This window comes from Tachypleus tridentatus, chromosome 2, assembly GCF_004210375.1.
Source record: "Tachypleus tridentatus isolate NWPU-2018 chromosome 2, ASM421037v1, whole genome shotgun sequence".
NCBI classification, from domain to species: Eukaryota; Metazoa; Arthropoda; class Merostomata; order Xiphosura; family Limulidae; genus Tachypleus; species Tachypleus tridentatus.
The window spans coordinates 112,667,368-112,683,254 of record NC_134826.1 but is presented as its reverse complement, the minus strand read 5'-3'; the positions used below and the strand labels follow the sequence as shown (position 1 = coordinate 112,683,254).

The 15,887-nt window shown below is 33.2% G+C and overlaps 1 protein-coding gene across 3 annotated transcripts in view; it reads left to right on the top strand.

Annotated features, from left to right (window-relative positions):
• Window positions 1-1,084: 1,084 nt before the first annotated feature.
• The window catches only part of LOC143244864 (uncharacterized), a 67,691-nt gene continuing 52,888 nt past the window's right edge, over window positions 1,085-15,887 (top strand). For 2 of the 3 annotated variants that reach the window (XM_076490291.1, XM_076490289.1), the window contains exons 1-3: window positions 1,086-1,512; window positions 9,620-9,690; window positions 14,671-14,771. In XM_076490291.1, the coding sequence (XP_076346406.1) occupies window positions 1,353-1,512; window positions 9,620-9,690; window positions 14,671-14,771 (332 nt within the window). In that variant the 5' untranslated portion in view covers window positions 1,086-1,352. Of the gene's footprint in view, window positions 1,513-9,619; window positions 9,691-14,670; window positions 14,772-15,887 lie in introns of all 3 variants that reach the window. The other variant, XM_076490290.1, reaches the window with a different exon arrangement.

Here is a 15,887-nt window from a genome sequence, read left to right as displayed (position 1 = left end):
GATAAAAATCTTCATTATAAAAAGGCAAAAATAATAATAATTAACCTACATTTCTCATAAAGTGTATGGAATTTACTTACGGCATAAAAACGGAAAACCATGTATGTAAAGTTCATATAATATATATATATATATAATGTACATCATTTGTTACTAGGGTTTTTTATCAGCTGAGAAGTTCATTGTATTACAAAATCTGATTACTTTTTATACTAAAGACCAGAAAATAATAACAGAGTTCCTCATTGTTTTGAAATACTAACTAATGTATCTTGAGTTCTAGAAGATATTTAATATTTGATGCATATGAATGTTTTTAAATTATGACTTGATTTTAATGAATGGTTATCTTTGCTTTAAACTAATAAGATTTTCGTCAAATTTCCTTAATAATTTATTTCACTGACTAACTATTTTGGATTGTTTTCTTAATATTCATTTTCCGAACATTAAAGTTTGTGCAATCAACTTTGCAATTTGGTCAAAGAGCATTTGTTTTGTTGTTAAGCAAAAGGCTACACAATGGGCTATCTGTGTTTTGCGTTATTAGGCCTCGATTTACGGCTGAGCCACTAGGAACGTCAAAGAGCAAAAATCAATACAACGAAAACACTTTCAAATAGATGTTACATTTCAAGTGGTAAATTTTAAGTATAAACATTACGGAAATTTTAATCAAAAATATAAAACTGATATTCTGAATATTTGTGCAGGAATAAAAAATAGCCAACGACACGAAATTGTGCAGTATATTACTGCGTTTCCGGAAATGGTAATTGCTAACGAATTACAGTTGGATACTACACGCTTCTGTATCTTGTTTACTAATCTAGTATCCTGAGGTTATTTTTATGACAACTTAAAGCATAAATTAAACCAAATATAACATTATAATACCTCTGTATATATATATATATATATCTTCAGCCTTATCTTGTTTCTTTTTTCATTTGTATTTTAATATTTCTGCATACCATTACTTAGATTATAATGCGCTTTTTTATATTTTAAAACCAGATAAAGTATTTAAGACGTGGTTCTATTCGTTTCAACGCTGATGCTAATAGCGTACTCGAATCGTATTGTGGGTAAGTAAGTACTGGCGTACCGCACCGACCAACGTTGTCCTTATAAAACTTGCGGAAGGAGAACCAGGACCAGGAGGTACTAGGCTTTTCCGCTGTGGCCTACTTAAAGTTGTAATGATATTATCAATGGAACTCCACAAATGTGAGAAAATCAAGTAAAAGTTTTTAACTAGAAAGTGAATGTGTTTAGCTTCCTCTTAAGGAGCTGCATTTTCTAACGAAAGAACTGAAGTGAACGATAATTGTTTTATACACAATTGTCTGATGAGAGGTGAAATGCAATGGATAGTGTTTTTGGTTTGGTTTTTCTCCACAAGTCACAGAGTTGTTGCTCATGTAGCTTTAACGTTTCCCCCAGCTAGAAAATATGACTTGGATTTCTTGGACAACAGTAGAACTCATTCGCCTTGTGGCATGCCTAAAAGTAAGAATTTTCTTTTTTATTTTCAAATTCACTTATTTTAATTTATGAATTTGTGTAAAATAAGTTTTATATAACACAAATTATTTACTTTAGTTTAATTTATAGCAAAGTTCTTATATCTTTTGTTCTAGAAGCTTCCATTTTGTTAATGCAATTTTGAATTTTATTGTATTTCGTCTTTTTACAGTTCTCTGTTTTTGTAAAATATCTTCAGAGTATTTCTGTTTATAGCTAGTATAGAGAGTTTTGGACAATGGTAATGACGACTTTGAATACATACAACAAAATCACAACATAATAATAGAAAAATAAGTATAGGAAAGGTCTCGAGATGCAAAATATTTGTGATTTCATTACAAAATTTAAAATTTAGCTTTCTTAAAGCATTAAATATGATGTATTATCTACCATGTATTTAGTATCCATTTTCTGAAAAATTAACCTTGTAAGCTGTAACTAAACAAAGAACATTTGGTGAGTCTATAGCTCGGTGTAGTTTTAAAAGCGATTTGTACTCCATGAGATAGTGATCGACGTAATGCCCCATACTAAATTTCGTGTTATTTTTTTTTAATATTTATTTACTTTTATTTTGTTTAGCACAAAATACATTTTTCAATGTAATAAAATACACGTTTTGAGACTTTTGAGACTTTACGTTAATTGATTTAGTGATTCCCTCCAGTTGGCCCGGCATGCCAACCCGCAATCCTGAGATTACGAGTTGAATTCCCGTCGCACCAAACATGCTCCGCCTTTCAACTGTGAGGACGTTATAATGTTACGGTCAATCCCACTATTCGTTGGTAAAAGAGTAGCCCAAGAGTTGGTGGTGGGTGGTGATGACGAGAAGCCTACCCTCTAGTCTTACACTGCAAAATTAGGGACGGCTAGCGCGGATAGCCCTCGTGTAGCTTTGCGCGAAATAAAAAAACAAACAAACAAACCCTTCAGTTTACGGATAGAGACCTCTGGTAGGCAAAGGAAAAACATTAGATACATTTCATCGCAGCTGCCCTTTCTTTAATATTTCTTTAAGTGCTTATTGGCAATAAAAACTTGGAAGATTATTAAATGCAACCAGATTTTATACTTATTATGTAAATTCCACTAATATAAATTTCTCATTACTTTTTGTTCTACAACAAACTCTAATAAATATTTCATTTAATGTTTACACTAATTAGCCTTTTTTTAAATTTTTGCAACAGTGTTGCACAGTTTTCCAGCATAATTAACGAGAACAGTAAGAAAGAGTTAATGGAACGTATTTCTCTGAACAGAACGTTAGCTATACGTAAAATATCACACGACACATCAAACTTGTCATGAAGATGTTTAATAGTACATATCAAGTAGACTTCGCAATAATTTTAGCAGTACCGGTCTTGTGGCTTTAGTGAGACTTCATCTTTTAACAATAAACGTAAACTCGAAGAAATCTCATTGCATCCTGCAGACACAAGGTCATTAAAGTAAAAATAAATAAACACAAAGAAATTCTAACTACTTAAATTCATATTTCAGGTCGTCCTATATCAATGCATTACATTCAATCACACAAATAAAAAGTAGCATCTTTATTTTTTTTTTTTCCCCCATACTTACCTATTCTTCTATTTGTGTATATGCGACTATATATATATGAGTATATGAAATTATCGGTTCTCTTGTGGTACTTTTGTGGTACGATAATCATAAGGAAATAGTTGTTATACTTTCAGTTAAACTGCGTTTTATCACCATTTTAATAACGTTATTGATTTTATTTAATAGCGAGAGGTACTTCTGAATTTGTGTCCATGGTATATATTATTTATTAACTAAAAACAACTACTTTCACGCCAAAACAGAGATCCTGATTAGCACAGAATGAAACATTGGATTCATGTCATTATAACTTCACTTTTTTCTTTAATATTTCTTTTAATGTCCATTGGCAACATAGGTTCACAAGGTTATTAAACGCATTGTCCTATATTGTAAACATTACTTTAACTGTGCCTTATGTCATCAACATGACTTTAACTATAACTTCAAAAGAAAGTACAAACTTATTATTTCATATGATTCATATGAGTGTCAAGAATGGCAGCTGACTCTAGAATACTATTATCAGAGTGTACCTTTACAAAGAAGAACATCAAAAGGCTTGGAAGTCCCAAAACAGCCACTTATACATCTAAAAAGTAGTGGAGCGTTTCATTTGCTGTTGTTTATTTTTCTTTCTTTTTTTCCGGGGGAGGAGGTTGGGGTGCTGCATAGATTGTTGCACATGTTGTGAAACAGTCAAACGAGGCAGATCAGCCCACATATTTTCTGCAAAAGAGTAAAAAGAAAAGAAAGTAGGTTGACAGGAATTTAAATGTTTCAGCCGGTTGCTATCTAGATCACACAACCTGACTGCTAAGCAACGCAGTGGTTGTTGTTCAGCCTTGACAAGGTGATGGTCCATAAAGTCAGCACTTGTACAGAGACTAAATGAGCAACAGCAAAACATTTGTTAAGAAACCCTAGCCCATTTTATCTGAAAGAGATATAAACTTCCTATTAAATCTAACTTAAAGTTTAGAAACGCAGTGAAGCTGAAAGCTTCTGTTATTTAACGTGGATAAATCACTTGATACGCTGAGATATTCATGTTGGTTAAATTCCTCGGACTTGACATCAAGTGATTTGTAGATCAAACTTCATACAGTGAGTTGAAGTCGACATGTGACAATTTGTTTTGTTCATAATGGTAACACAATTAGTACTTTGTAGTTTGCCAGATACGCTTGAAACACTAATGAAGAAATTCCTGCAAAGGATGTAATGAAAATAGCGCATTATCTGTATTAATGAGCGCTAGTGTTTGGAGAAATGTTGGAAAATGCAGATGATAATTTGTGCATAATTCCCCATACAGATCTCACAGAAATAGATATATCTTGGCCGCATACAAAATCGACTTAGTGATAAGATGAATCTTATGAATGACTGTCGTTTTGAACTGAAGTCAAATCAAGACTACTAAAGAACTTTAAAACGCGTTTGGCTTATGCTTCTTACTAATAACGCTGCAGCTTACTTATCAACATTTGCAACAAAATTATTTGAATTCACTATAGAATATTTGTTTATTTGTTTTGGAATTTCGCGCAAAGCTACACAAGGTCTTTTGGCGCTAGCCGTCCTTAATTTAGCAGTGTAAGACTAGAAGGAAGGCAGCTAGTCATCATCACCCACCGCCAACTCTTGGGACACTCTTTTACCAACGAATAGTGGGATTGACCGTCACATTATAACGCACCCACGCCTGAAAGGGCGAGCATGTTTGGTGCGATACGGATTCGAACCGCGCCCCTCAGATTACGAGTCGAATACCTTAACCCACCTAGCCATGCCGGGCCTTCACTATAAAAAACCAATATTTTAGTTCAAACCAGTTACCATAAGCATGCTTTTAATAATTTAAACATAATTCAGGTAATGGCTGACATATCCAAAACAGGACTGCATATTTATCTTTGATTCTCATACCAGTAACATAGGCAATAATCTCTGCAGTTTTACGAATGTAGGGTGGAGAAGAATGTGCTGATGCATACATAATCTACACACTGGACCGCTACTGAATTGAAACACTTCTGTACCAGGAAGAAGTGTTTTACGGTAATTAATGGAACGAATGATTGCATTCTAGATCACAATACTGTTTATGATTTAACTTGTTTGAGCAGAATACAAACAGTCTTCAGTATCTCATGACAGCTTATGTATTCATCCATTTTTGTTTATCCAGGTCACTGTGCTACTCAACAGGTTGCAGTGGTCTTCAGAAATAAGATAACACAGTGAGGAGAAGTACTGCATAAAACACCTAAAACTAAGATAAGAACAGTTGAATATGTAAATCTTGATTGAGTGTTGCTGATTAAGAGATATGGTGGCAAATGGCCACTAAAAGACTTATTATATGATTTAAGTACATATTTATATAGTCTTTGGTACTTGTATGACTAGATGAACGTATCAGATGATTTTCTGTGTCATCACTATGACACCACAGATCCATATTTATTATAATCATGTAGTTCCTGATGACTCGGTAACTTCAAAGAGTTTCTGGAAACTCAACCCAATTAAAAAACACACAAAATAAAGCTATAAAATTTTCTTTAAACCAATTTATATGTTTTTATTTGAATTGTCTTCTTCGTCATCTTAATTCTCATAATGAATTTTACAATGATTGCCCTAAATTGTGACTATGATTTCAAGGTCGATCTATTCTAGTACAGTTTTGCGGTTAAAGATAACGAGATCATAGTGTGATCCACACAATCATTCGATGCTGGTACTTGAGACTTGTTAAACAAATACGCACAAACACATATATGTGTATATATATTACATGCATATATCATTTCATTTATTTTGGTTTTTGTGTGTCGGTTATTAAGCTTATAGATACATAATGACTCTATACACTATGTCCACTATGATAAAGGGAATTTTAGATTTTAGCAGTATAGGATCTCAAACTTCTCACTTAACAGTCAATAGCCAATATTGATTTTGTAGTTTTGTTCAGCAGCTTGCAAAAATTTCAGGATGGCAAATCCACGTCTCCCCAAAGACATCATTGATACCTAAGTGTCAATTTCTGAAATTATAAATCAAATCAATCATAAGAGTGATGTCAACCAGTTAATTTAAAAAAAAAACAATTAACTATGGTGTTGAAAAAAAATTTGTGACAGTGTACCTATTATTATTTTTTTTTACATATTCAATTCTGAATTTGTTTTTATTCTGAAAGTATTCGGCAAGAGACAATCTAAAATGCCTCCTAATAGCACAGCAGTATATTTGCGGACTTACAGTGCAAGAAATTGAGTTTCGATATCCGTGACGGGTAGATCACAGATAGCCCATTATGTAGCTTTGTGCTTAACTTCAAACAAACAATCGATCCAAACTTGTCACAAACGAATAACTATGTTACTGTAATGAGTAATTTAAGTAGTCCACTTCTCTAATATTAAAATCATTGCAATTACAAGTTCAAGTGTTGGTTTCACCATTTCACATTGGCGTGCCATGAGTGACAAGAAAGAAGCTGGTGTTTGTAATATGTGATATTTCTTACCTATCAGAGACCAACACCAGGAATGTAATTTCTGGACAATTCACAAAATAAGGAATCCAGACTTTGGGAGATTACAAAAGTTTGCGACGTAAATATGAGTGAATGCTACTCATTCTACGAGTTTAATAAACAATGTTTTGTAATAAGTTGGAGAAATTCAGCTCCAATACTTTATCTTTAAAGGTCAGATAAATATCAGTAGAGGTATTCAAGGAGAGAAAAAAATAGATTTGGCACAATAACCGATCATTAAAATTCGGGCTGCTTCTTATGAAAATAATGATATAGTAACATTGTTAATGCAATGTATTTACCTCTTTTCATACAACGTGATGCTGCAACCTGTAACTTAAGTTTCCAGCAAAAAAGAAATAAATAAAACTAGTACGGACAAAACACTTAACCGTTTTTTTTCCCCTATTCTGAAAGGTTTCCTGAAATTGTATTAAAAACTCGACTTTCTTTGTTTCTATCCTCACTTTATCATTATTTATTCCAGTTAGTATCTCTCGCTATATATATATATTTATATCATAGAGAATGCCAGACCATTGGCACTAACACTAGCTACAAAAAAAGTCCACAACTAACTAAAGAAAGTATTTTGGATTTATGTGAAATAATGAATATCGCAACAAAAAACATGTAGCCCTATAATAGGTTGAATAATATAACGAGTTAAACATCTTGTTACAGCACACACTGACTGAGCAGTTAACCCCAAAGTGTTTGGAATTCACATTATCAAATCAGCTTCACCATTCACCCCAGTCATAAATCCAATTCTACCCAAGACACTGGATCTTATGACAAAGGAGAAATAGCATAATCGCTGTCAAGTCCCAAGGATCCATTAGAAGGTGCCATGAACAATATTTATATGAAAGACAAATTGTCATAGAAGCCAGCATAATGGAATTTTGTTGTAGAAGGGGATGGAATGACAAACAACGCTGAAACCCTAGGCAGAATTCAGCAATACTTCAAAAAACACAAACGCATTCTTGCAATTTTCTCAAATGAGTGTGAATGTATCACAGAAACATGGGAAAACGTTTTTCCCAATATAAAATAAAAATGTAGTAAATGTAGCATATTTTGTGTATCTTTGTTTCCATGTAAATAAATTTATATATTTTATTGATTTTTCTTATTTTTTGAAGGTTTTATATTTCTTTTTATTTATTGTTTTTCTATTTTAGTTAGTGTCAAAATATCTGTCTTGGGCTCCTTTAGCTGAATATACCCTTGATTACGTTCAGTCTTTTTTGCTTAGTTTAAAAATGCTCGTTATATTAATCATCTTTTATATTGTTACAAATTAGCATATCTTCTTTATTTTCTTTATTTTCAGAGATTGAGCTATACTTATATAATTTTGTTATTCACTTCACCAAGTTGTATTCATTTTAGCTGTTATTATCCTGGAATTGTCGTAATGTATTTGAACTATTCTACCCCTTATTATTTTATTGTTCTCAAGGACCTGGTTCAATCAGTCACGTTGGATATGCATAAAAATTAATTAGGAAATGAATTTTAACTTTAAGACTGTTCGAAAGATTTATTTTATTTTTTTTTTGTAATTAAGTACAAAGTTACACAATGGGCTATTTGTGCTCTGCCCATCACGGGTATCGAAACTCGGTTTCTAGCGTTGTAAAATCGATGACATACTGCTGAGCAACTAGAGGGCTCACTCAAAAGGAACTGAAGGGAAAGAAGGGAATAAATGAAATATTTAGGCCTACCTTTCTAAACTTGATCCAAAGATATTATTAAAGTTTCTGATGGGCACCACTCGTGTGTAGAAATTCTTATGGTGTTGATACCAGTTAGTTTCCAACAATTTCAGAGTTTGTTTCACTTTCTTGACTAGTATGTTTATCTTCTTTGGTCGCTGAGTTATTTTATCGATATTCTCGTTTAAATAAAAAAAAAATCATCTGCAATCCGTGTTTAGCTGAGATAGTTGGATAGCGAAATTTTCTAATTAGTTTGTTGTGCGAATTTTTTTATACCTTTATAGTATGTCTTTAATAGCATAATATCTCTATTATAGCTTATTCAAGTCTAGACCATTAAAATATTAATTGTGTCATTATACTTAGGTTTGTATTTTAGGTACTAATTACTAAATTAAACTATATGCTGTCTGTTTTTCCACATAGATGTAAAAATTACAATATCAAAAGTTCCACTATTATAAAATATATGACCCATGATGTCAATACCACTTTAACTCTCTGTAATAAAATCAGATATTACTATACATTACTCATTATCTCTTATAGGTTCTTTCAAGTTTTTGTTATTTTTTTCACAGTTCAAAATTTCTATTATTGGTGTTTATTTTGTTCATACTGCCTACGAACCACTGTAATTTATGAAAAAAATAATATTACTAAACTATGAAAACTTCTTTTTCGTTTCACATGTTGCTCGTAAAACAGTTTCTCTACTTTTTGTTTCATCTCGTTGTATTATGATATCAGGAGTCCTGTTTTTTTCCTTTAAAATGACTCTGTTCTAATACTATTAGCTTTATTTGGAAATGTTTCAATGATACTGGTAGAAGATATTAACTTTGATTCTTTTATTTTACCTGCTTGAGTTCAAAACTACAAGCTTTGTTCTTTCTCCTTCTCTTGTTACAATTTCTTGGTAATACTTGTACAAAAACAAAAAAGTATCTTATATTAAGTGTTAATTTTCAAACTAAAAGTACTGTTTGATTTACTTTAGTTGCTACTGTTACGAAAATTTCTGCTTTGTCTAATTTACTTTAATTATTTCTGTATGCTTTATCATTTTTAAGCTTTTTTTCTTTTACAACAAAAATACACATGATTTAAGTGTGTTAACTGAATGATGCCATAAATTACTCTTATTGCAGATGATAGTGCTTCTTTGATAGAACTGTTTTGTTTGCGTAAGTTGATTATCTCATGACAATATTTCTTTCTTTTTCAGGCAGCAGTGTGACAACGTTACCAGCAGGTGCATCTTTCAATGTGACATGGCACTTGGCTTATCCTCACAAGGTATGATTAGTTTTAAATAAAATACATGACTCTTGATAATTTTGTTTTCATACATATGAATGGGCTAGCATTGAATACTAGAACAGATGAGTACATTGTACATGTAAGGTGGTTACTTCCGTGGTGACTATAGATACACTACCTAGCCAAATGTATGTGGACACCCCTTCTAATTAGTGTGTTCGGCTATTTCAGCCACATCCATTGCTAACAGGTGCATAAAATCAAGCATCCATCGACAAACATTGGCAGTAAAATGGGTCGTACTGAAGAACTCAGTGACTTTCAACGTGCCACTTTCATAGGATGCCACCTTTCCAACAAGTCAGTACGTCAATTTTCTGCCCTTCTGGAGCTGCTCTGGTCAATTGTAAGTGCTGTTATTGTGAAGTGGAAACGTCTAGGAGGAACAACAGCTTAGCCACAAAGCGATAGGCCACACAAGCTCAAAGAACGGGGACCGCCGAGTGTTAAATCAGGTAAAAATCGTCTGTCCACAGTTGCAACACTCACCACCGAGTTCCAAACTGCCTCTGTAAGCAACGTCAGCAAAAGAACTGTTCATCGAGAACTTCATGAAATGGTTTCTATGGCTGAGGAGCCACACACAGACCTGAGATCACCATGCACATTGCCAAGCGTCGGCTGGAGTGGTGTAAAGCACATCGTCATTGAAATCTGGAGCAGTGTAAACGTGTTTTCTGGAGTGATAAATCACGCTTCACTAACTGGTGGTCTAACGGTTGAATCTGAGTTTGGCGGATGCCAGAAGAACGCAACCTACATGAATGCATAGTGCCAACTGTAAAGTTTTGTGAGGAGGAGTAATGATCTGGGGCTGTTTTTCATGGGTTGGGCTGGGTTCTTTAGTTTCAGTGAAGGGAAATCTTAATGCTACAACATACAATGACATTCTCTAGAATTGTGTGCTTCCAACTTTGTGGAAACAGTTCGGGATGGCCCTTTTTTGTTTCAGCATAACAATGTCCCCATGTACAAAGCGAGAACCATAAAGACATGGTTTACAGAGGTTGATGTGGGAGAACTTGACTAGCCTGCACATTGGTGTGATGGTCAGGTGTCCACATACTTTTGGTCATGTACTGTATCTGTGTGTGCTAAAACTTTGTCATCTATACTACATGGGTTGATTTCGTTATGTTAATACGTCTTTGAAGACTCATCAAATTCAAGTTCAACTCACTATGTCCGATCATGCTCTATCTGAACGACCGTGCATTTGACAATATCACTGCAGCGTAATTTTCATTGCAAAATATTTCGTCGTAAAGCTTTCACATCCAAAGCACACTACTAGTCCTACATACTTTCCGTAAACCATATAATGTATGAGAATGAGATTTCCTAGCTTTCGTTTCAACAGTCAGATCGCACACAGATCTCTAGATCCTGTGTGTAGCAACTTTTCTATGATCTCTTCGTATGTGGAAAACATGAATACCTTTTCATTCCACGAATGCTTGAGGTAGGTACCCTATGATAGGGATGTATAAATGGCAGTTTTATCTTGAATATTTTGCCTTGAGCACGTGGACGGTTTTTGCCACTGAACTTTGTCTTTGTGGATCTTCACTTGCTACACTTTGCTTTCCGAGACTGGAATGTGACTTGTTGCAGCTCATTTTTTTGGATAGTCTCGGAGTCATAAGTTGATCGATATTTGTTTGTTTTCTGATGCCTTAGGTAAAAAGGATATCCTAGTCTTGAAAATTCCAATTTTCTGAGATGATTTTTTTTTATTTGAGTGAATGAAAATTCTGTCTAAAGTATCTGTTAATTATTATTTCCAAAAGTTATCAGTTTTCGGTGTGATCACGATGTTTATTAAACGTCGAAAATGGTCAAGTATAATGATATTACATTCCAAACAACAGCGACTTTATATTGCCTGTAGTTTTCACGTAATTTACTGGTTTGGGTATTCAAAATAGGTTTAATATAACGTATTCAACCCTTTTATGTGCTAATATAAGGACTCATTTGCTATACCTTAAAATAGTGACTTCTGTGCTTTATGTAAAGGTAGTGAACTTCATACTATATGTTAACATAGTTAATTTTTTTATACGTTAACATGGTGACTTCGATATTAAATTAAAAATGTTGTATCTTGAATACGTATTTCACAGTTTGGTGTCATCAAGATTTTATTGCATATTAAGTTATTTCCAAAGTTAGCAGGAAACTGTACACTATAATATCTTACTTTTTGTAGAAGAAAAAGAATCACACGATCGGCTAAAAAATGTTTCGAATTTTTCTTCCTGAGAAATGTATTAAAAATACTGAATTCTTGCACTCCTGAATGATGACTGTTGCAGGTAGTCTGAACGTTTTTCTCAGAGCAAAGAGTACTACTAACATGCCCCTGAAACCTTGCAATCTCAACAAAATATATAGTACACTTTTCCTCTTTTTTTTGTACAATGCTAATAATAGTTTTTCTATGTGTTCATCTCGTAGCATCAAATACTAATCAAATCACGTTTATACATACTTGCTCTGTTTGACCACAATACCATTTGTCATTAGGTCATGGTTGAAAGTTAAACATCAAAATGTGTCAATGCATGGTTCAAATTGCATCACTGTCAGGATGTTAGTAAACGTGTAAAGGTAGCAAACATTAAAACATAAATTAATTTAAAAATATCCTTTTTTAAGAGCTTATCAGTAGTTGTATTCGCAGAGCATAAAAAATCCAATAAGAAGTACGTCCTCAATTTATTGTTTGTTTTGGAATTTCGCACAAAGCTACTCGAGGGCTATCTGTGCTAGCCGTCCCTAATTTAGCAGTGTAAGACTAGAGGGAAGGCAGCTAGTCATCACCACCCACCGCCAACTCTTGGGCTACTCTTTTACCAACGAATAGTGGGATTGACCGTCACATTATACACCCCCACGGCTGGGAGGGCGAGCATGTTTAGCGCGACGCGGGCACGAACCCGCGACCCTCGAATTACGAGTCGCACGCCTTACGCGCTTGGCCATGCCAGGCCCCTCAATTTATACTCAAAGGATTACCAGAAAACTACCATCGTTCGGTAACAGTTTTACCATTGCGTGGTTAATATATTTGAAAAAAACAAACAATATTTTTTTTCAAAATGTAAAGATCCAAGACTTACTTCTATCACTCAAATGTTAGCGTATTTAAATTTTTATCTCAAAACTTGTAAGCATTAAAACACGCTAAGCACTAGGTCTTGGGAGTTTAAACTAATGCTTTTAAACTATTGAATCATTTTTGTTGTTTTTTTATGAACGTTAAGTGGTTACGAAAAACATGCTTTATTAAATAACTTCTGTATCATCAACTAACGCTGTTAATATTTCATGTTAGAATGAGTTTTCTTTATTGGTTTTTACTTAAGTAGAACTGAGTCAGTACATGATGGGAAAGTTAAATTGTCTGCTTCACAATTTAGTTGAAACTAGAAAAAATGAATTCTTAAGATCATTTAAAGTGACCACTGTAATTAACTAAAAATGTTTAATGTATAAGTGGCAACTTGAACATTTAAATTAACAGTAGTCTAATGAAGAACAGCAAAAATAACAAATAACATATTTAGTAAATATTAACTTACCGTTTAGACAGCAATTAAGATGAAAAAATAATAACTTATGCTTTTGTTTGTTTCATAATTAAGCACAAAGCTACGTAATGGATTATCTGAACTGTGCCAACCACGAGTATCGAAACCCGGAATTTAATGTTAAGCTTTTAGGAAGCTATAAATGATTATGTCAAAATTTAATATTACGCAATCCTTACCTAAGTTAAAAAAATATTATATTTATTAGACATAACTAATGCAATTCAACCGTCAATAACGCTTAACGTTTTTAATTTTTCGTGAAATAACAAAAAAAAATGAACACAATTTTAGATTTTTTAAAGCCTCTTGACAAGCCAATATTCAACCTATTTGACGTAGAATAGGGTGTTTACCTCTTGGAAAAGCCATAAACTGATAGGCTGATTCATATTCACTGTAACAACACTGTCAAGATTGGTTTGGTTTGAAATTCGCGCAAAACCAGGCGAAGGCTATCTGCGTTAGCGGTCACTGATTTAGCGGTGAAAGACTAGAGGGAGTGAAGCTAGTCATCACCACCCACCGCCACTCTAAGGTCACTCTTTTACCAACGAATAGTTCGATTCATCGTAACATTATAATTAATGTCCCCATGGTTGAAAGGGGTAGTATGTTCGGTGGGAAAGGGATTCGAACCCCCGACTCTCATATTATGAGTTGAGCGTCCTACCCACCTGGACATGCAGGACTAACTATCACGAATTTTTAACTGAATTTCAACTCATCCTCACTCTTATCGTTAAAGTTACAAAGATTTGATAGAAAAATTGCATTTGATTAAAACCTGGTAATCTTCTTTAGTAATTAATCCAACATTATACAACAAATAATGTAAACAAGATAGAAATAAATCCTAAATTAATTAGCTCCCTTAATCTCTTGTAAACTTGTTTCTGGGTTCCATACTTTATTTTATTTTTCAAGTGACCTTACGTTTACACTCTTTACGAATCTTTCTTTTCTCCAGTGCGACGAATTATGTTCTCTACCAAAATAAATAACAAGACATTTACCATCAAGGCTCAGAAATCCGTTAAGAATAAATAACCATTTTGAGCCCAAACAAAATGTGAACAGAATTGTTTCTGGGTTATAGATTTTGTAAGGGCTAGTGATTCTCGTAGCGGTAAACTTACTTTTTATTTCTAAGATAGTGGTATTATTTTGTATACTGTCACTTAAATTAATACACTGGTATTGCTACCATTAACAACTATAGATAACAGTGCTACTTACAACATTACATCAGAACCACCCTCATGACCAACATTACATACCATTGTAAATTGTATGTGAAGCTTACATTTGAGAATTCTCGTATTTATAGATAAACGACGTTTTTATTCTTTATGTATAGGGAGGATTTAAGTTGGAGCTGCTGGACCAGAATGAACGTCTTCTAACGGATTTAACACCCACAACGTCAGAAACCAATTATGTTGGTTCACAAGACACAACGTGCGTATATAGTAGTAAAAGGGCATAGTATTTATTCATTCATTCTGATATTAATTTATGAAGTGTGACAAACAGTTGGTAATACTAAAAGACATATTGCTGTGCGTGCGCCAAACAGTTAATTTTCTCTTCAAAAACCTGATATTCACTGTGATTCTGAAATTCTGTGATTTGCCATTCATAATAATAAAAAGAAAACTTATTATCATATCACTTCGGAGAATTAAAAAATTCTAAATTCATGTCAATGTGACACAATTATTATTCAAAAATACTAACAGGTGTTTCGGTTCTAATCCCTCTTTCTCCGTTGTTCAAAGACGCTGCTGATCAGTAAAAATATGCTTTCGCGTAACAGCACTGCCAGATCTTATCACGTAATTCTATTTTAGTTGTTCAAGTATCTTTATTTTATCTATTTTCTTGCTTATTTCTTTGTTTTATGCTAACTTTTCACTATTTTTAGCTTTTCCTGTGGTACAGAGGTAACTCTGAGGACTTGTAGTGCTAAAAATTTGGTTTCAATACCGCGAGGTGGGCACAATGCGTATAGCCCATTGTATAGGTGTGAGCTTAACAAAAAACAAACATTTGTATTGTATATGCATATGTACCAAATATCATATATATTTATTTTTATTTGTTATATTAATCTTGCAGCTTACTTGTTTTCATCTGAAACTGCTGCAGATAGATCATGTATAGTCCGAACTGTCCCAAATAAAATATTTATTTTTACTCTCTATGCTCTGTCTACTTAGGTATAAAAACCAGAATTTTAGCATTATAATACCTCAAACATACCTCTGAGCCACGGAACCTATTGCCTTGACATAATTTCTTGATCAAATATTTAGGTATTAGTTTCTTTCGTGATATATTAAATGTAGTAAAGACCTACTAACGTTTGAATGCATTAAATAATTAGTAAATGTTTGTCAAATTATGAAAAAATAATACACACATATATATGTATTAATATTTACTGTAATGCATAAAAGCTGGAAAATTCAAGTACTGGATTGTTATTATATATTCGCAATTTTTATAACTTCACAATAATTTGTATATCTTAATATTAAGTAAGTAACACATTTAATTGACTAATTCTATTAC